Source organism: Palaemon carinicauda, chromosome 38, assembly GCF_036898095.1.
Source record: "Palaemon carinicauda isolate YSFRI2023 chromosome 38, ASM3689809v2, whole genome shotgun sequence".
Taxonomy (NCBI): Eukaryota; Metazoa; Arthropoda; class Malacostraca; order Decapoda; family Palaemonidae; genus Palaemon; species Palaemon carinicauda.
Genome location: NC_090762.1, coordinates 49,732,769 through 49,755,268, shown reverse-complemented (window position 1 = coordinate 49,755,268; position 22,500 = coordinate 49,732,769). Strand labels below are relative to the sequence as shown.

The 22,500-nt window shown below is 34.2% G+C and overlaps 2 protein-coding genes across 2 annotated transcripts in view; both read right to left on the bottom strand.

Annotated features, from left to right (window-relative positions):
- The window catches only part of gudu (Armadillo repeat-containing protein gudu), a 59,564-nt gene extending 46,787 nt beyond the window's left edge, over positions 1–12,777 (bottom strand). Inside the window, exons 1-2 of the mRNA XM_068362220.1 lie at positions 12,658–12,777; positions 159–287 (exon numbers count right to left, since the gene is read on the bottom strand). Coding sequence (XP_068218321.1) covers positions 159–260 — 102 coding nt within the window. The 5' untranslated portion in view covers positions 261–287; positions 12,658–12,777. The remainder of the gene's footprint in view (positions 1–158; positions 288–12,657) is intronic.
- LOC137630328 (alpha-(1,3)-fucosyltransferase C-like) lies at positions 11,274–14,893 on the bottom strand. Its single transcript, XM_068361766.1, has 5 exons — positions 14,767–14,893; positions 13,634–13,739; positions 12,658–12,793; positions 11,793–12,506; positions 11,274–11,474 (listed from the first exon to the last, which is right to left on the bottom strand). Exons 1-5 carry the CDS (start codon positions 14,891–14,893, stop codon positions 11,274–11,276), a joined length of 1,284 nt encoding a protein of 427 aa, XP_068217867.1.
- Between the last annotated feature and the right edge of the window lie 7,607 nt (positions 14,894–22,500).

Below are 22,500 nucleotides of genomic sequence, written 5' to 3'. Positions count from 1 at the left end.
TTTCTCTCAGTGACTTTCGTTCTAAAGGTTTATTCCCCTACAAGAGACGATAAGAGAAAGATGCGGTTACCCTAATGTCCCTTTTCTAGGGTCCAGTGACCCTCGTAGCTATGACGCCATATATTAAGTGCTATCAATCAACATGGCTCCTGGCATACCTGCCCCTGCGAAAGCCTGACGCTGGATCGCCTCCTGCCGTCGACGGAGCTCTGGTTGCTGTCCCTCCCAGGGACTGCCAAGGAAGGACGTCTGGACGCCATCTTTATGCCTAGATGTTATTAGTGTTCCTGGAACGATGAAAGATTCGGATCTTTTGAAATAGGAAGAAAAAAGAAACGATGGATTCAAGTTTTTACAATTTGTGGTGAAGAATTTGTGAGAAAATAAGTGCTTAAATTATTATTATTATTATTATTATTATTATTATTATTAGCCAAGCTACAACACTAGTTGGAAAAGCAAGATGCTATAAGCCCAAGGGCTCCAACAGGGAAAAATAGCCCAGTGAGGAAAGGAAATAAGAAAATAAATAAATGATGAGAACAAATTAACAATGAATCATTCTAAAACAGGAACAACGTCAAAACAGAGATGTCATATATAAACTATAAAAAGACTTATGTCAGACTTATGAAAAAAGAAACCTCTTATAGAACGTTTGGCATTAAAGGTTCACCAGAGATCAATTATCAAACCCGTGGCCGTAGGAGCCTCTTGTCCTGATGTAAATAGGGGCGTATTATATAGAACGTTTGGCATTGAAGGTTCAGCACTCTGAAACTGGGAAGGCCATTCAGTGCAAACTTGCAACAAGGGGAAATCCTGCAATTGCATCATGAAGTGAAGGATTACAGAGAATTGATAGCAAGACTAGAAAGTGGGTTCATTTTTAGTAATGCCTCTAAAGGAACATATATTCGAATGGATTTCCGTTGGTGTTTTACGAATCTGAATAATACAGAAATTACATCAAATGTGAAACCTTTGTGATCTTAATGTATTCATGTATTCTGGTCACAGCTTTGCCACGTTTATCATATACACCTGCCAATATATCATTGCCTATGAGAGAGAGAGAGAGAGAGAGAGAGAGAGAGAGAGAGAGAGAGAGAGAGAGAGAGAGAGATCGTCAACAAGTGTACAGATCGATACGAATTTTATATAAAACACATAACAAACACATGTTTGTACAATGGTTACGTGTCTCTTCTCTGACACCTAATTTACTAGAACTCTGACGTGTGTTTTGGGATAAGAATATTCTTACAAAGCACCACTCAGAATTCAGGGCAGACTTCATATCTTGGGAACGAAAGCAACATATAACAAAAACATCTTTAGTAAAATCAAGATTAGAAACTTTTAAAGATAAACTACTTAAACTCACAAACCTATAACTGGAAAAAGAGTATTTGAGGACACTTCTAAAGGGAACTTATCAAAGGCTATTAGCTAATTTGCTAACGGTAAACAGAATTGCTTTAGATTTTGAAGGCGTCACGCAATCTCTAGCCAGAAATATAAAATGGGAAATTGATTAGATAAGTAAATAAAATCGTACATAAACAAGAGAATTGATATATGAAAAAATTATATTCTGACAAGATTTCAGCTTAAGAAAGAAGAATGCAATTTTTTTTACAAAGCCATTAATATAGCTGAACAGATAAAACTTTCACTGATAGATATATTTACAACTTATTGAATATATAAATAAAACTATCAACTATCGGATGAACAAATAATTCATTTCACAATTTGCATTCCTGATGGGACAATTAACTAAATAAATTAAGGATATTAAGTCTTGTTTTAAACGAGTTTTATGGAAATTTTCAAAGGAAGGAAAATCATAATCATTATTTTTATAATATAGAATGATATAATTTCAATCATATTTGCTAACGTGAATGATTCCTGTAAAATACATGTATGTTTTGAATAATTTATAAAAAAAATTAATCTCACAGTAAGGGACCTATACCGTATCAACTCACATGTACATCACACACATCTCCCCTTTCTAATAAGGAGCAAGTGTCAGGCTATATATGTAAATAAGTACATAATTCTTTCTGGTCACGCACTTCACTCCTCGTCCCTCGGGTATGGGGGAGAGGGAGTAGTGAGTAGTCATACCCTAAAGAAAGGGGGTTGGTGCGTGTGCTTACATATCTATCTAAATATTTAGCAGTCATTTTTGACGGGCCGTGTGCAATAGTATGTATATAAACACGCAAACACATACACACAAATTTAGGTAATATAAATTTATATACATATATATATATATATATATATATATATATATATATATATATATATATATATATATATATATATATATATATATATATAATTACATGTATATACATATATACATACATATAGATCACACACACACATATATATGTATACATATATATATATATACTGTATGTATATATATACACATATAAATGTATATATATGCATACACTATACACACATGCATATCTAAACAAACACACACACACATATATATATATATATATATATATACATAAGATATATATCACACACACACATATATATGTATACATATATATATACTGTATGTATATATATACACATATAAATGTATATATATGCATACACTATACACACATGCATATCTAAACAAACACACACACACACATATATATATATATACACATATATATATATATATATATATATATATATATATATATATATATATATATATATATATATATACATATATATATTTCTAACCATGTTAATTCCTATTTTTAATTCGAATTATTTGTTTTCCAGTATTTTGATTCTCAGTAGTTTATTTCCGACATTATTGATTCCAAACCGCAGATCATCATACAAGTCATTAACGAGGGAATAATGAGATACTAGTAAAATTTCTGTATCCATTCCTTGAGAGATTGTTTTGTAAGTAAATGTTATATTGGGTTACTTACCCAAATGGGTATTTAGTTATCAATAATGATCATTTCAATAACATCATTAGAATATCTACTTTACATTTTACTCAAACATTAAAATGTATTGCAAAACAAGGGAATATGCTAGTTTAGATAATATAATATTCAGTCATTTTTTCTGTGAATCATACCATAAAACAATGATTTTCAAACGCTCATTCAGGTCCTTGTACTTTTGTGTATATGAAATACAATGACCACCTTCGAGATGACCCACCTTTTTTTAAAATTAACTTTCAAATATTAGGGTGAACACTTGAAACAACACTCTTTAGAGTACAGTTGTGCCCTTAAGGTTTCAAGGTCGCTCATAAATGGCAGAGGCAAGGGAGAGTGACATTGCCCTAGCAAGCAGGACAATGCCCAAGAGACTGACCATATATCCGCTCCCAAGCCTCCTCTCCACTCAAGCTAGGATCAGAGAGGGCCAGATAGTGGCTGGTGATGACTCAGCAGATAGACCTATAGGCTCCCCCAAACCCCCCAACCTTAGCTCACAAGGATGGTAAGGTTGCAGACAATAATGGCACTAACGAGTCTGAGCGGGACTCGAACCCCCGACTGGCAAACACCAGCCAGAGACTTTACCAATCAGGCCACAACAACCCCTAAATAGTTATTGTGGCCAGGTTGACCTTGCAAAGTTCTCTCACGTAAATTCCACAAATGAATACAAAAATGGGTGTTATTCGTCTACATCGATTATACCTGCCTCTTTTCGCACCCAATATAACATGCTTCATAACATGAAACGAGTTCTTGAGATATATTTTTCCTGATTTCCTTTCCTTGCTGGGCTATTTTCCCTGTTGGCGCCCCTGGGCTTATAGCATCCTGCTTTTCCATCTAGGGTTGTAACTTAGGATGTAATAATAATAATAATAATAATAAGTCCTTGCCACGTAACTTTGACACTGAAATCAACATCTTTGTGATATCTCTCTATAAACTCAAATCAATAAACTTGCATTAAATGTTTTCCGCTTTCTAGAAAATTCATGTTTAAATAGATACATTTGAAAAAGGATTGCGTACAGTTCATATGTGTTTTTTTTTTCTTTCAAAATCTATCATGTACCAATGAGGATTTAAATTAGGGTACAGTTCCCCCAAATAATCCTAAAAGTCGGATATATGTTTCTTCCTTCTTCTCTGGGAGGATGGAAAATAATCTTGGTACGCTCAAGTTCCGTATTTGTGTAAGACAAGAAAATAACTGAAAATATATTTTACGTACACGCTTAAAGGTCTCATCCCTACACTGTTAGAAAAATCCGTAATTTTAATTGGAAATTCTCCGTAAAAATATACGGTTGTCAACCCTATTTCAGTAAAATACAGGCGACCGTAATTTTACATTACTTTGTTATTATTCTTTATTGGTAGGTGACAGTAATATCACTCCTTTACGTCCATATATCCAATTTTAAAACGATAAAAATACTGGAATAAATATTACTAGACATTTACTGTTTTTTAATGCAAATTTGTAACAGTGTAGCTAAATATGTTGCATGTATCAAATCATCAAGTCCCTGATTTGTGGCAAAAATAGTATTCAACTTTCATCTATTTCACCGATATCAAATTATAGAAAAACTTCACTAATGTTCTATTTAATAAACTCGTCTGGAATTATAAATTCAGTTGGGAAACTTCATTTATTTGACGCTATTTCCGGATGTTTCAACTTGAGCAAATGACAGAGGGTGATTGAGATCTTTTCATTTTCACTTTACTGATGTACAAGTTGAAGCAATAAGTAAACTCTTAGTTTGATTGAAAGGCCTCACATGTTATTGGTTTTGTTTCACATGAACTGTGATGATGTTCAGCAATGTGGTAACACACCTTGTACACATTTTCTTCTGTTGAAGAATGCAGGTGTGCTTTGAATCCCTTTACATCACACCTCCAATCACTATTTTTTTTTTTATACATAAGCAATTGTTCTATGCTTTTCTTAAATGTAATTTGAGTAGCTTACCAGTTTCTCTCTTCATTGGGTACTTTGAATGGAGGGAGGCATGGTTAAAGACCGGCTGGTTATAAAGATTGTTTTTCGAATTTTTCAGTTTCTAAATAAGGAAATGTCTTTGTAAATACCGGCTGGCTATAAAAATCAGAGTGGAAGGTGAAAATAGGCTTATCATTGAAAGTTTGTTTTGTAAGTAAACGGTCTATTGGTTCAATTACCAAAACAGGTATGGACAGTCTGGAATCAAACTACCGGGATTCAACAATACTGGGAATCGAGTACCCGGAATAAAAAAAAAAAACGGGAATCAACAAACTGGTCATCGTATATATATGTATATGTATATATATATATATATATATATATATATATATATATATATATATATCGTATGTATATGTATGTATGTAGGTGGGATAAGTATACAGTATATATATATATATATATATATATATATATATATATATATATATATATATATATATATATATATATATATATATATATATATATACTGTATACTTATCCCACCTACATACATACATATACATACGATAGATATATAATATATATATTATACATATATACGTACACATACATAATATATATATATATATATATATATATATATATATATATATATATATATACATATATATATATATATATATATATATATATATATATATATATATATATATATATATATATATATATATATATATATATGCGTGTGTGTGCACCGTACATCGTTCTCCTACCCAGTGTTTCGATAGTTTTCCACACATGGACATTGGCCGTGACTACTATGCTGTATATTCTCCGGGGCCAAACGATATTTAGTAACTACATCTGTATACCACGTCCTTTCAAACATATGAATATTCACATTCTATCACTCACGCACGCAAAGGTTTCCTAAATATTCTGCTTCAACATTAATCAACTTCCATTATCAACTGTAACTACATAACCTACCTCTATACGCAAATCATGTCAAAAGGAATCTGAACATTAAAAACAAATCATTCATTTGAATAACTAAAGAACGGTAAGAGATATTTTCATTTAGTTATTCAATGAAAATTTAAAAACTTGAATAATATATATACAGTACTTTACCTCCCCACCGCAGTCTTGAGACTGCCGTATTTCTTTCAAGTTGTTTACATCGGTTGCCATGGGAACGAAGCAGATGCGACCATCAAATGTCTTGGAGGGTTACATGCCTAAACTAAATTACTGCTTGCATGTTTTCCTTTCATGAGGGTACATGGGTAAAAGAAATCATTGCTAGCAAAAGCAAGTCTTGAAAGGATATATAGATGAGAATTTAATCAACAGCAAATATTCATACATTTTATTATCAAATTTGCATACATATTGTCGATGTCTGTCACGAGTTTCATGTCTATAATACAAGATGAACATTTGAAAAGCGAGTGTTACTTATTCATATCTTTATACGAATATCTCTACTCCATATAACATGCTTTAATCTCTTTCGTCTTGTTTATAAGCTAAATAAATAAACGATTTTCTCGATTTTAAGCCAATTCTTGAGCCACGTTGAAGAATTGTAAAAAAAATACTCTACACATTTCTATTTCAGTGTATGAATGCTACGTCGATAAATTTCAGATCTAGAGATGCTATAAAGATGGCCTAATCTCCTAAACTCATACGTCTGGAAATATATTATCCTCTGAACTGGATCGATCTAAATTGGCTATTATATTCTTCGGAAAATATACATCTGGATCTATCCAAAGGTGTCCTTATTTCCTATGAAAAACCTCTAACTGGATCGATCCAAAGGTGTCATTTCCTATGAAAAACCTCCAACTGGATCGATCCAAAGGTGTCCTTGTTTCCTATGAAAAACCTCCAACTGAATCAATCCAAAGGTGTCCTTATTTCCTATGAAAAATCCCCAACTGGATCGATCTAAAGTTGTCCTTGTTTCCTATGAAAAACCTCCAACTGGATCGATCCAAAGTTGTCCTTGTTTCCTATGAAAAACCTCCAACTGGATCGATCCAAAGTTGTCCTTGTTTCTTATGAAAAATCTCCAACAGGATCGATCCAAACGTGTCCTATTTCCTGTGAAAAACCTCCAACTGGATCGATCTAAAGGTGTCCTTGTTTCCTATGAAAAACCTCCAACTGGATCGATCCAAAGTTGTCCTTGTTTCCTATGAAAAATCTCCAACTGGATCTATCCAAAGGTGTCCTATTTCCTATGAAAAACCTCTAACTGGATCGATCCAAAGTTGTCCTTCTTTCCTATGAAAAATCTCCAACTGGATCGATCCAAAGTTGTCCTTCTTTCCTATGAAAAACCTCCAACTGCATCGATCTAAAGGTGTCCTTGTTTCCTATGAAAAACCTCCAACTGGATCGATCCAAAGGTGTCCTTGTTTCCTATAAAATATATCCAACTGGATCGATCCAAAGGTGTCCTTATTTCCTATGAAAAACCTCCAACTGGATCGATCCAAAGTTGTCCTTCTTTCCTATGAAAAATCTCCAACTGGATCGATCCAAAGTTGTCCTTCTTTCCTATGAAAAACCTCCAACTGCATCGATCTAAAGGTGTCCTTGTTTCCTATGAAAAACCTCCAACTGGATCGATCCAAAGGTGTCCTTGTTTCCTATAAAATATATCCAACTGGATCGATCCAAAGGTGTCCTTATTTCCTATGAAAAACCTCCAACTGGATCGATCCAAAGTTGTCCTTCTTTCCTATGAAAAATCTCCAACTGGATCAATCCAAAGGTGTCCTAATTTCCTACGAAAAAATCTCCAACTGGATCGATCCAAAGGTGTCCTATTTCCTGTGAAAAACCTCCAACTGGATCAACCTAAAGGTGTACTTATTTCCTATGAAAAATCTCCAACTGGATCGATCCAAAGGTGTCCTAATTTTCTACGAAAAAATCTCCAACTGGATCGATCCAAAGATGTCCTAATTACCTGTGAAAACCCTCCAACTGAATCGATCCAAAGGAGTCCTTATTTCCTATGAAAAAACTCCAACTGGATCGATCCAAATGTGTCCTTATTTCTTGTGAAAAACCTCCAACTGGATCGATCCAAAGGTGTCCTAATTTCCTACGAAAAACCTCCAACTGGATCGATCCAAAGGTGTCCTAATTTCCTACGAAAAAATCTCCAACTGGATCGATCCAAAGGTGTCCTGATTTCCTACGAAAAAATCTCCAACTGGATCGATCCAAAGGTGTCCTAATGTCCTATGAAAAAATCTCCAACTGGATCGATCTAAAGGTGTCCTAATTTCCTACGAAAAAATCTCCAACTGGATTGATCTAAAGGTGTCCTAATTTCCTACGAAAAAATCTCCATCTGGATCTATTCAAAGGTGTCCTAATTTCCTACAAAAAATCTCCAACTGGATCGATCCAAAGGTGTCCTCAGTTCCTGTGAAAAACCTCCAACTGGATCGATCCAAAGGTGTCCTTATTTCCTATGAAAAAACTCCGACTGAATCGATCCAAAGGTGTCCTTATTTCCAATGAAAAACCTCCAACTGGATCGATCCAAAGGTGTTCTAATTTCCTACGAAAAATCTCCAACTGGATCGATCCAAAGGTGTCCTATTTCCTGTGAAAAACCTCCAACTGGATCAATCCAAAGGTGTCCTAATTTCCTACGAAAAAATCTCCAACTGGATCGATCCAAAGGTGTCCTATTTCCTGTGAAAAACCTCCAACTGGATCGACCTAAAGGTGTCCTTATTTCCTATGAAAAACCTCCAACTGGATCGATCCAAAGGTGTCCTTGTTTCCAATGAAAAATCTCCAACTGGATCGATCCAAAGGTGTCCTAATTTCCTACGAAAAAATCTCCAACTGGGTTGATCTAAAGGTGTCCTAATTTCCTACGAAAAAATCTCCATCTGGATCTATCCAAAGGTGTCCTAATTTCCTACAAAAAATCTCCAACTGGATCGATCCAAAGGTGTCCTCATTTCCTGTGAAAAACCTCCAACTGGATCGATCCAAAGGTGTCCTTATTTCCTATGAAAAAACTCCAACTGAATCGATCCAAAGGTGTCCTTATTTCCAATGAAAAACCTCCAACTGGATCGATCCAAAGGTGTTCTAATTTCCTACGAAAAATCTCCAACTGGATCGATCCAAAGGTGTCCTATTTCCTGTGAAAAACCTCCAACTGGATCAATCCAAAGGTGTCCTAATTTCCTACGAAAAAATCTCCAACTGGATCGATCCAAAGGTGTCCTATTTCCTGTGAAAAACTCCAACTGGATCGACCTAAAGGTGTCCTTATTTCCTATGAAAAACCTCCAACTGGATCGATCCAAAGGTGTCCTTGTTTCCTATGAAAAATCTCCAACTGGATCGATCCAAAGGTGTCCTAATTTCCTACAAAAAAATCTCCAACTGGACCGATCCAAAGGTGTTCTATTTCCTGTGAAAAACCTCCAACTGGGTCGATCCAAAGGTGTCCTAATTTCCTATGAAAAATCTCCAACTGGATCGATCCAAAGGTGTCTTTGTTTCCTATGAAAAACCTCTAACTGGATCGATCCAAAGGTGTCCTATTTCCTGTGAAAAAAACCTCCAATTGGATCGATCTAAAGGTGTCCTTGTTTCATAAGAAAAACCTCCAACTGGATCGATCCAAATTTGTCCTTCTTTCCTATGAAAAATCTACAACTGGATCGATCCAAAGGTGTCCTATTTCCTGTTAAAAACCTCCAACTGGATCGATCCAAAGGTGTCTTAATTTCCTACGAAAAATCTCTGACTGGATCGATCCAAAGGTGTCCTTATTTCCTGTGAAAAACCTCCATCTGGATCGATCCAAAGGTGTTCTTACTTCCTATGAAAAAACCCCAACTGTATCGATCCAAAGGTGTCTTTGTTTCCTATGAAAAATCTTCAACTGGATCGATCCAAAGGTGTCCTATTTCCTGTTAAAAACCTCCAACTGGATCGATCCAAAGGCGTCTTAATTTCCAACGAAAAATCTCTAACTGGATCGATCCAAAGGTGTCCTTATTTTCTGTGAAAAACCTCCGACTGGATCAATCCAAAGGTGTTCTTACTTCCTATGAAAAAACCCCAACTGTATCGATCCAAAGGTGTCCTTGTTTCCTATGAAAAATCTCCGACTGGATCGATCAAAAGGTGTCCTATTTCCTTTGAAAAACCTCCAACTGAATCGATCCAAAGGTGTCCTATTTCCTTTGAAAAACCTCCAACAGGATCGATCCAAAGGTGTCCTATTTCCTTTGAAAAACCTCCAACTGGATCGATCCAAAGGTGTCCTATTTCCTTTGAAAAACCTCCAACTGGATCGATCCAAAGGTGTCCTAATTTCCTATGAAAAATCTCCAACTGGATCGATCCAAAGGTGTCTTTGTTTCCTATGAAAAATCTCCAACTGGATCGATCCAAAGGTGTCTTTGTTTCCTATGAAAAACCTCTAACTGGATCGATCCAAAGGTGTCCTATTTCCTTTGAAAAACTTCCAACAGGATCGATTCAAAGGTGTCCTATTTCCTTTGAAAAACCTCCAACTGGATCGATCCAAAGGTGTCCTATTTCCTTTGAAAAACCTCCAACTGGATCGATCCAATGGTGTCCTAATTTCCTACGAAAAATCTCCAACTGGATCGATCCAAAGGTGTCCTTATTTCCTATGAAAAAACTCCAATTGCATCCAAAGGTGTCCTAATTTCCTACGAAAAATCTCCAACTGGATCGATCCAAAGGTGTCCTTATTTCCAATGAAAAACCTCCAACTGGATCGATCCAATGGTGTCCTTATTTCCTACAAAAAAAAAAATGAAAAAAAATATCCTGGATCAATCCAAAGAAGCTACCATTGCTTATGAATACATGCATCTAGAATAGTAGATTGATAAAAAAAAAAAAAAAAAAAAAAGGACTGAGAACTAACTAAACGTCACTGCCGTATGGAATATTGACAAGTGGTGAAAAGCAGGAAAATTAAGAGACTAAAGATATACTACTACTTTAGAGGAAAATGATAACCTCTTCTAGATTTCTTTTATATAAAGAAGTTATATCCAAAAGGATATATTTTATCTATCATCTGTTTCTACTAAGGAGAATCTGACGGCATTGCTTCTGAAATGTGCTAAGACTAAGGCACCCTTTTCCTTTGGTTAATCACAGTACAGGATCAAGGTTATAAGTTGAAAACAGTTAAGGATTTATGATTGACACAATATTTGCAAGAGACAACTAATGTCCCCTTCTGACACTTGTTGAAGTCTAACATTTCAAAGAATCCTCGAATTCCAAAGAGACCACATAATCATACAGTTCGACTTCAAAACGAACCAGTCTGCGAAATCTTCGTAAACTTTATATTGGTAAAATTCCGGTTCATATAATCGAGAGCACATCTGGCAAACTATTCTCTCTCCGCTGACAGTTGACGGTTGGTAATACTTCTTCCATTCGAAGTATTTCTGGTATTCCTGCAGACAAATAAGAAAAAATATATATACCGAAAGCAATCATCTAAAATTGTACTTCTCGTACCCCGCCATAAATAAAAGGAAATAACATTATAATCATTGTAGAAAGATGCCAGTATTATCCATGAATGTCAAAAATGACTAAATACTTATATGCGTGTATTCATTCAAGGCTACTAAGGGAAATTAAGCGTGTAGGGTTATATAGATTGCAGAATCATATGATTAACCTATCAGCTTGAGAGAGAGAGAGAGAGAGAGAGAGAGAGAGAGAGAGAGAGAGAGAGAGAGAGAGAGAGAGAGAGAGAGACTTTTTACCTCGGGATGATCCTGTAAGTACATTAATCTCTCCGCCAGTTCCTTCGGCGTATAGTCATTTGCGTTGACGTAAGAATTCGGCGGAAGAATCGACGAGTAATTCGCCGAACCCCAAACCACAGGAACGATGGAATAGTGCAACAAATTGTAGACCTTCTCCGTGGCGTATTCTTTGCAAAAGCTATTCTCGAAAGCAAAGTAGAAGAGGTACGTCTCGCCAGCCTGCTTCAAACATTTATCAGTGGTCGCGTTGTACCGATTAGCAATGAACATCGAACTGCCGCACTTCAGATCGCCACAACTTCCATAAATGTGTACTGTGGCGTATTTCTGAACTTCTCTGATGTACTGCATGCGTCTTGACGCTGTTGGGCAGTGGGATATGAATGCAACTGCCAAATTTTTCGAGAGATTTCCTACCTTCATCACCGGAGGGACGACCCAGGGCTGAGGCAGAAATATGGTGTCCTCCTTAGGCACGACAAAGCCGTGATTTATCACGATGTCCGAGTCTCGGCGATAGGTCATGGTGCGATTGTACAAGCCATTATATTTTGAGAAACGGGTTTGGTAGGCAGTTCGGGCGTACGGCGGGGCTTCGAAGGTAAGCATCACCCAAGGCTGGCGAGGATCCCGGGGTGAAAGGTTTTTGGTGACCGTCTTATAATCTTTCGCGCCAGATAAATGGATGATGATTGCGTCCGCAGTAGCTTTCTGGAATTAAACTGATGCGTCAACTAACTGTCTTTATGACTGTAATCCTTACAACAGTGAAGAATAAATACTTACCCTAAAATAAAATGAAATTACCAACATTTCTACAGCTTTTAGGTGTGACTCGAATCTTATGACTTGAAGAAATTACCTTTTGAACATCGTAGATGATTTCACACGGCAGAGGACAATAACCTTCAGTGACCTGGCGGAATACGGCTTCCCAGAATTTTCTTTTAAGGGGGTCTGACCACAATAACACACGGGGGACGGAACCAGATCTGAACCTGAATTCAAAGAAACTCGTTTAGTATTTTAAAGATGACGAATACACAGTTTCGACCGATATGATATAGTCAAAGAGATAAAAATTTTAAAAAGAGATAGATTTAATTCGTAATAATGACATAAAAGAAAATATAAGATTGAAAATGGCGAGTTGAAAGAATTTTGTAAATGGATAGCGAGCTGTATTCCATAATGAGAGAGAGAGAGAGAGAGAGAGAGAGAGGAGAGAGAGAGAGAGAGAGAGAGAGAGAGAGAGAGAGAGAGAGAGAGAGAAGCAAATGAATGATTGAAAAGGAATAAGAATTGTCAGTGGTAAATGAGAAACATAATATAAAGTTAACAATTATGGTGGCTCATTCCAGAGTTATCAATTGTGCTAACAACAGCAAAAACAATAGCAACAACAAAACCAAAACAATAAAAAACAATAGCAATGATAATGTTAACCAAATTACAAACACTGTAATGATATTAAGAATGCTAATGATATGAAATAATAATAATATTATTATTATTATTATTATTATTATTATTATTATTATTAATTGCTAAGCGACAACCTTAGTTGGAAAAGCAGAATGCTATAAGTCCAGGGGCTACAACAGGGAAAATAGTCCAGTGAGGAAAGGAAACGAGGAAAAACGACATATTTTAAGAACAGTAACATTAAAATTAATATATATCCTATATAAACTATAAAATATTTAACAAAACAAGAGGAAGAGAAATAAGATAGCATATTGAGCCCGAGTGTACCCTCAAGCAAGAGTAGTAGTAGTAGTAGTAGTAGTAGTAGTAGTGACAATAATATATAAGACTAAACTGATGCTAAAAATTACTTTGTCAACTGAGGAACCAGCTTTTTCGAGGCCTTCCTTCGGTATTGTTCCATTAGTGGAGCAAAGCCATCATCCAGAAAGGCAGGTGCTGTTTGAGAGATATTGCCTGAAAAAATAAAAATATATTTATCTATCTATATATCCATATATAATACAATATATTATATATGTCTTTGCAAAAAATACCACGGGGAAATGAAGCTATTAAGTCATTCCTGACTCTTGAAGAAGTGGGACGAAACTAGTCAGGATTCACTTCAATTTTCATTTCCCTTGTTTTATATTTGCATCTGAGCATAACTTTTCCTTGCGAGTTTTATTCATATATATGTATAGGTACATACATACATTATGTATATATATATATATATATATATATATATATATATATATATATATATATATATATATATATACAGTATATGTATATATATATACACACACACACACATATATATATATATATATATATATATATATATATATATATATATATATATATATATATATATATATATATATACATATATTTATTTATAAATATAATATGTATATTTTATATATATATATATATATACATTTATATATATACATATATATATATATATATATATATATATATATATATATATATATATATATATATATATATATATATATATATATATATGCTAATTAAAACGTATTGACTTAGTTTCAATAACCTATGAAAAGGGTAAATCGTGAAGTAACTAATTCTTAATACAAGTACAAACTGGAAATTGCCTATTCAAGCGACAGGGGTGTTGTGACTGGGACTTGTCGCAACCAAAAATCTTTGACACGCTCCGCCCAAAAGCAACTTGATTGGCCGTCACTCAAAATGTCTCCGCTCCACCGTGGCTCACTTCATTCGCAAATTTACATTATGTCATTGCTCCCCTGAGTGGGTCACTATTAAAGTCCAGTATCATAATTACTTATAATCAGTTTCACTATCAATATTCTTTGGTTCATGTGAATCAGCTGTGAGAAGGTGGCAGCCAATCACAATGCTTGTTGGCGGAGCATGTTATAAAGATTTTTGGCGGAACCCAGTCCATCCGGTGTGGTATTCAGTAACATCATAGAGTGGCTGATGAACGATGACTTACCTTTAATTGTATAAGTAGTGTAACTTTTCTCAGACGTAATAAAACAATTTCCTGACATAGAGTAGATGTTTAGTCCAAATAATGCACAGATGGTCAGGAAGAATATGATCTTGTCACCTTTTTCCATCACTTCACTCGGGCTTGTAACGTTACCTCTGCAAATGGAGGAGAAATAATGTTCAAAAGGGGCCAACCTCAATGATTCTAAATACGGTTAAGGTCAAAGGTAAATTTTAACGGCATATGTAGGCAAAACCTATGTAAATTTCATGTTAAATAATCAAGATCTTCGAGTTATTTTTACGTAATAAAAATAATATCAAAATAACCTTTCATTATCAGAAACTTAACCTAACCTAACCTAACCTACCATAACCTCTTTATTCCCTACGATTAATTAAATAGTACCTGGAAAGATTTTAATATGATGATGTTAGAATTGAATTGGATTTATGATTTAGGGGCAAATGGATATGCGTTAGTGCCAGGAGGCCATTCAGTGCCCTTATGCAAAGTTGCACTATGAGACAAAAGTTAAAAGAGTTGGATAACAAGATGGAGGAAAAGAAGGAAATGGAGGAAGGCCTAAAGTAGATAGCTAAAAGGGTGGCAGTGACTCTTAGAACAAAATGACAATTTAAAGGTTTAAAGGCAACTCATGAATGGCAGAGGCAAGGGACGGTACCATTGCCCTATCAAGCAGGACAATGCCCTAGAGACAGACCATATGATCAGCGCCCAAGACCCCTCTCCCCCCAAGCTAGGAGCAAGGACGGCCTGGCAATGGCTGCTGATGACTCAGCAGATACACCTATAGGCTCCCCCAAACCACCCCTCCTTAGCTCACAAGGACAGTGAGGTTGCAGCGACCCAAGAAACTAACGAGTTTGAGCGGGACTCGAACTCCAAGCAGGGACGTTACCACATCGACCACCACAATCCCTGTATTTCAGGTTTAGCTCTAGAGATTTGCATAAAAAAAAAAAAAATTGTAATCGATGAGAACCAGCAATTCACGTGTCCTTGAAAGAGTAATCGAATGTTTTGGAAAAGACAATATCTATAGTTTATATATCAAATATTTCTTATAATGTTAATGAGTTGAAAATATTTTATCTTAATTTATCATTAGTTCTTATATAGTTTATTTATTTTCTTGTTTCCTTTCCTCACTGGGCTATTTTTTCCTGTTGGAGACCATGGGCTTATGGCATCTTACTTTTCCAGTTAGGGTTGTAGATTAGCTATAGTCCATTTCTTTTAGCGAGGCATATCTGCACCGACTCGCAACGGTGCCTTTTTAGCTCGGAAAAGTTTCCTGATCGCTGATTGGTTGGACAAGATAATTCTAACCAATCAGCGATCAGGAAACTTTTCCGAGCTAAAAGGGCACCGTTGCGAGTCGGTGCAAATATGCCTCGCTAAAAGAAATGGACTATAGTATAATAATAATAATGATAATAATAATAATAATAGAATCAATTAACCTACAGCTTTGAAGTAACAATTAATTGGAGTTCCTTATTAAGGGGTTGCCCTTTTCCTTTACTTATTTATTTCCATTCGCGTAAAATAGAGGAAATAATGAAAGGTACTAATTATCAGATGAGAATTGTCCCTAGATATGTAAGCCCATAGTCTAAAAGCATTCCATTAAATCTCCTTTTTTTTTACGAAGCCGTCTTAGGCTGGCAATATATATTGGGAAAAAAAAAGAAAATAAAAACTTCCTCTAATATTGCATCCACGTTACACATATTTTCTCAAAAAGGATATATCCTACCCACCCTCAAGAAGGGGTTTCCCAAACATTTACAGGATGGTGGGCTTCCAGATGGAATCCTTGCACTCCATACCCCATGAAACACAAACCACGTAACAAGGTTATGCTTTCGTTTGTAATTCTATTATTATTATTATTATTATTATTATTATTATTATTATTATTATTATTATTATTATTATTATTATTATTATTATTATACCAGCTTGCTGTATCAGTGCGAGACAAAACACAACATGAAAAGAGAAAAAGCAAATAGAATAACATAAATGAATCAAAACAACAACAACTGGGAGTAAAATGATGATGATGATACGTTTTATATTGTTTACATGTCCTTACACCACAACACCATATGAGTACTCACAGCTGTTGGATTCAACAATGAAAAAAAAAACACTTATTAAGGGACTGCGTAGCTGACAGCAAGGGAACTGAAAAGAAACTGCAGCTCTTGTGATATTCATGTAGCATTCAAACTTGACACGACTGCATGGCTATAAACACCTGTCCAGTAAAGACGAATAAAAAACAAATCATATTGGTATCATCAGCTTTTTATTGATATTCCTTAGTGTTTGGGTTACGTAGATCAGCACTATGGCAAGGGAGGAAATTCGGGGCTTAGATATAGCTATGGGAAAACCATAAAGTTGGACGGTAAAATGAAAGAAATAAACGAATAAATCTTCAGACATTTGTAGCGCTTCCCGGGAGACATCGTGGCTACTGTGAGCCCAGGTTCACCATTAAACCCCTCTCCGAACACCCAGACCCCGGGTCCCTGACCTTTCAGAACAAGTTATCTTGAAATCCGTCAAGGAAGTTTAATAACGATTGAATCTCCTGGAATTTCGGGGAGTTAAATTTAAATCACTTGGAATCCTTGAAGTCAGTTTAAATTGGTAAAGCACTCGATTGCAGCTGGGAGCTGACGACGTGGCGAGCGTCGTAGCCTTGTCTCCAACTCGGTCTACAGGTCGTGAATCATTACTACCTAAGTTCATTTGGTTTAAAAATTTTCCATTCGAATTTACTGGTTAAAAGCGTGATATCAAAGGAGTGATTGACATATAAATCAATGAACGATATTCTAGAAATATAAAAAAAAGGTAAAAGGAACAATGTAACATTTTCTATAAACGTTTCTTGATAATGACGTATTAAATGTCAAGTTTTTATGTTCCGACATATATATTGATATATCATAATCGTCGGTCTATGGTATATGCATGCAATGTATAAGGTTCCACCTTATATATGATGATCATATTAGAATTTATCATCCGAAAAAGTGTTCTGTAACAAACAAAAGAATAAATTAAATAGGAAGGAAAAGCATATTTATGTTTGTGGTTAATATTAATGTTTCTCCTTGGTGTGATTTTAAAGGTTATTGAATGTGTGCATTTGCATGAGATATGTATACATGCATACATACTCATAAATCATCCATGAATCTGTATTGTATACATACATACAAAAAAAAAAACACACACACACACACACATATATATATATATATATATATATATATATACATATACATATATATATATATATATATATATATATATATATATATATATATCTATATCTATATCTATATATATATATATATATATATATATATATATATATATATATATATATATATATATATATATAGACACACACTCACACACACACACACACACACACATATATATATATATATATATATATATATATATATATATATATATATATATATACATGTATATATATATGTATATATATATATATATACATACATATATATATATATATATATATATATATATATATATATATATATATATATACATATATATATATATATATACATATATGTATATATAAATATATAGATATATATATATAAAGAGAGAGAGAGAGAGAGAGAGAGAGAGAGAGAGAGAGAGAGAGAGAGAGAGAGAGAGAGAGAGAGAGAGAGAGAGAGATTGGTATACGTTTGTGCATACAAGTGTCCTATTATCTTACCGAGATAGTCCCACAGGTATAGCTTTTACAAAAGTACAAAGGCAGACATTCACACGAACACACAAACGCTGAATACACATGACTGAAATTGATATGATTAACTTAGTTGTTAGCTACAGCCTCGTTGGATTTCAAATTTCTTAGGTCTAATGATAAATTAGTTGGAACTGGTTGATCGAGATTTTAGTTCATGCAGATGTAAGCCTAACAATTAGCTTCTTTTTAATTGAATAAATGTGAGTAATGATGATAACAACTGTATTGTTCGATCTTATATGTTATATTTTAAAACCATAATGTTATTCAATTTACTTTTGAGAATGAAGGGTTTCATAAAAAAAAAGGTGGGGATGAAGGAAATAGAAGTAAATATATAGAAGGAAATATATATATATATATATATATATATATATATATATATATATATATATATATATATATATATATATATATATATAAATTACCGAATCAGCGTGTTGTATTAAGGAAAGGGGGAGGGGGGTAGAATTTGTGTATATGCATATCTATATGAATATTTAGCCGTTATTCTTGACGGATCGCGTACACTAGTATATGAAGAGCGAGTGAAATCTTAGGAAGGTAAGAAAGAGGAAACCGAATAAATTTTTGATTAGATAAAAACAAAACAGAAGTTGAGATTATTTGAAATAGATCTTGGAGTGTTTAGGTGGGATAGTGTACAGTCATAAACGAGGATAAGTTAGGAGGTCAAGAGAATGTTGAGGGGGAGAAGTATAGTATACATTACTGTAGAATGTGTGGCGGTAGGTCGGTCCAGGTTACGCAATAGGCAATAGAAATGAAAAAGACAAGCGACATGTCATAGTGGTATTGATGTCACCAAAGAACAATTAAAATTGATGGTTAAGATGGAATTTTTCACTTTATGATCTTGGTTATTGTGACGCATAATTCTTAAAATTTCTGCATAAGGAAGGCCTCTAAAGAGGCCCTAAGAGAAGTACCTCAAACTTGCTCCCGGAGTTTTCGACATGGGCGACTATGGAAAAAGTAAGACCGGTAATTTAATATTTAAGGAAAATAAGGCGATTTGTGTCTTCGCTTTAGGTCATATTTCACACCCAATTAGATATGCTAATTAAGTTTTGTTGTGTAAATATGTTAGATGAATTTATATAGATTGAAAGCCTATCGCATGCCATTTTTTTCTATATAGCTTGAAAGGGAATTTCCAAAGCCAAGCAACATGTTCGAAGTGAAGCTTAGTCTTCACAATCTTCTTCTTTTAAAAGATTTAAAGACCGCGAATGAATGGCAGAGGCAAGGGACAGTGACATTGCCCTATGATGCAAACTAATGTCCTAGAGACTGATCATATATACTCATATGATCAGCGCCCAAGCCCACTCTCCACACAAGCTACGACCAAAGAGGGCCAGGCAATGACTGCTGATGACTCAGCAGATAGAACTATAGGCTTCCCCAAACATCCCCACCCTATTCTTAGCTCACAAGGACGTGAGGTTGCGGCGACCAGTCGCACTAACAAGTTTGAGCGGGACTCAAACCCAGTCTGACGATCACAAGGCAAGGACGTTACCAACAGGCCACCACAACCTTATCAGTCGCATCTTTTTCCATCTATTTATATTCAATATGTTCTCCAAATGAACACGTTCGTACTCAGGCCTTGGTCCAGCAGCATACATATATACCAGCATTTTGTTTATGAGATAAAAAGGCCAGTTGAGGATATTTTGGGGCAAAGCTCCCACTCAGTAGGTATGTCAATTAGTTATGGGTAATTTAGATAGCCTACATGTCATAAGAACATTCAGTTGCTAACAGGAAGATGAATGAAAGCCGAAACCCTACATATGCAATCTAGGTGTTAAATGGCCAGTATTGCGATGATAAGGTCAGATTATGTTTAAAAAGGACGATGAAATCAATTTACCTCTTCAAACACGAATTGTAACCCTGCTTTATACATTCTTACGTTTGGTTAAGGTTGTGGGACGTAGTTCAGAAACAGTATAAAATGATAGAATATTTTGGCCGGTAATTGATCGGTTCATCCAACTTATCAATAAAGTGATAATCTTGATAAACTCTACGGGAACAGCACACCCGGTGATATACTGTGTGCATATATATATATATATATATATATATATATATATATATATATATATATATATATATATATATATATATATATATATATATATGTCTGTGTGTGTGTGTATGTGTGTGGGGGTAAATAGAAGATTTACGTAGACCACACACAAACGTATATATGTGTGTATGTATGCATACATTCATATATAGGTGTATGTATATATGTATATATATATATATATATATATATATATATATATATATATATATATATATATATATATATATATATATATCCTATATGTATCGATCTTAAAATGAGTATTCTATCTGACTAGTGCCATGAGCACACATGTACACTCAAATACAAATTCACAAGTGCAAACACCAAAACACCAGATGTGGACGTCGAACAGAGAGAATTGGATGATCAGTGCCAATTTAAGTGCCAATACCCACGATGCAAATGCCCATTTTCTTAAAAAATACTCGAATCTATTTTTATCATTGTTATTTATTTTTTATTTATTTATTTATTTTTTGTTTTATTTTTTATGATCTATACAACTCAAAAGCCTTGTCTGTTATGAGAATGAGACAATGCGCAGATGTTAGCTCACAAAAGTGGAACACAGTTAACAGATGTTTATTACATATGTTTATTGGAAGAGTCCCTGGGATGTAGCATAGTCGATACTCTGCGCTGTTTGTAGAATAAAAGACAGAATTGTATTATCATTTTTGCCACTGACTTCCTCATTCCAAGAAATTCAAAGCTCGAAAGTTTTGACTGTTAATAAAAATGAAAATCGATTATTAAAGCCTTTTTAATAGTGTAGCAGTAAATTATGTCAGATTATGTATTCGAAATACTACCGAGTTAAAATTGGTTGAAAAAGAAAGTTAGTATATTTACCTCGTTTGAACCGCAAACATCGCTAATGCAACAACCTTTGAATAAATATACTAACTATATATATATATATATATATATATATATATATATATATATATATATATATATATATATATATATATATATATATATATATATTTGTATATATACACACACACGTAACACACATACACACACACACACACATATATATATATATATATATATATATATATATATATATATATATATATATATATATATATATATATACAAAGATCATATTAAACAGAATACAAAGACGGCTATACTATAATCAACCTAGAGGGCAGGAAGACTTTAATAATTTATAGAGGTGTACACAATTTATAAAGATAGATAATGTTTACGACTTTTCTTATCCCACAAATCTAAACCTTCACCTAAATTTCTTACACTCACTTTTAGTAACATTAAATTCACATGTCTCATGAAGATATAACAAACAATTAGCTCAGACCCACTTTTATATCATATCATTCAGTCACCCATCACTAATGAATTTAATCCCTCTCAAAACACATTATCAATACTCCACATTCTCCTCCGCTTCAAATTGCTTTTGTCAATTTTATTATTAGCTTGTTTATCATTATACATTTACATTTAAAAAAAAGAAAGAAAAAAAAAAAGCTTTTGGCCCTTTACTTTCAAACTTCAATATGAGCGTGTTTTGTGGCAAAGACCTTCTTTCATCTCCAAAGCCCTCTTGCTTTACCCATATCATTCTTTTTATCATGTTACTTTCTCAATCAAAACCTTCCCACGCACTTTACCAACTTTATCAAGTAATGGTAACCACTATAATCTTTTCAAATACCTTTATATAGATATCTATGCATATATTGTCCTTCCTCTCTTCACAATTCATTTCATTCTCTTCCTTTTCTCT

Coding starts and splice junctions, on each gene's coding strand:
- LOC137630328 (XM_068361766.1), bottom strand. CDS start 14,893: ATGGAAAAAGGTGACAAGATCATATTCTTCCTGACCATCTGTGCATTA. Junction 12,794..13,633: donor CTGGTTCCTCAGTTGACAAA/GTAATTTTTAGC, acceptor CTTTGAATTCAG/GTTCAGATCTGGTTCCGTCC. Junction 12,507..12,657: donor TCATCTACGATGTTCAAAAG/GTAATTTCTTCA, acceptor GTTTAATTCCAG/AAAGCTACTGCGGACGCAAT.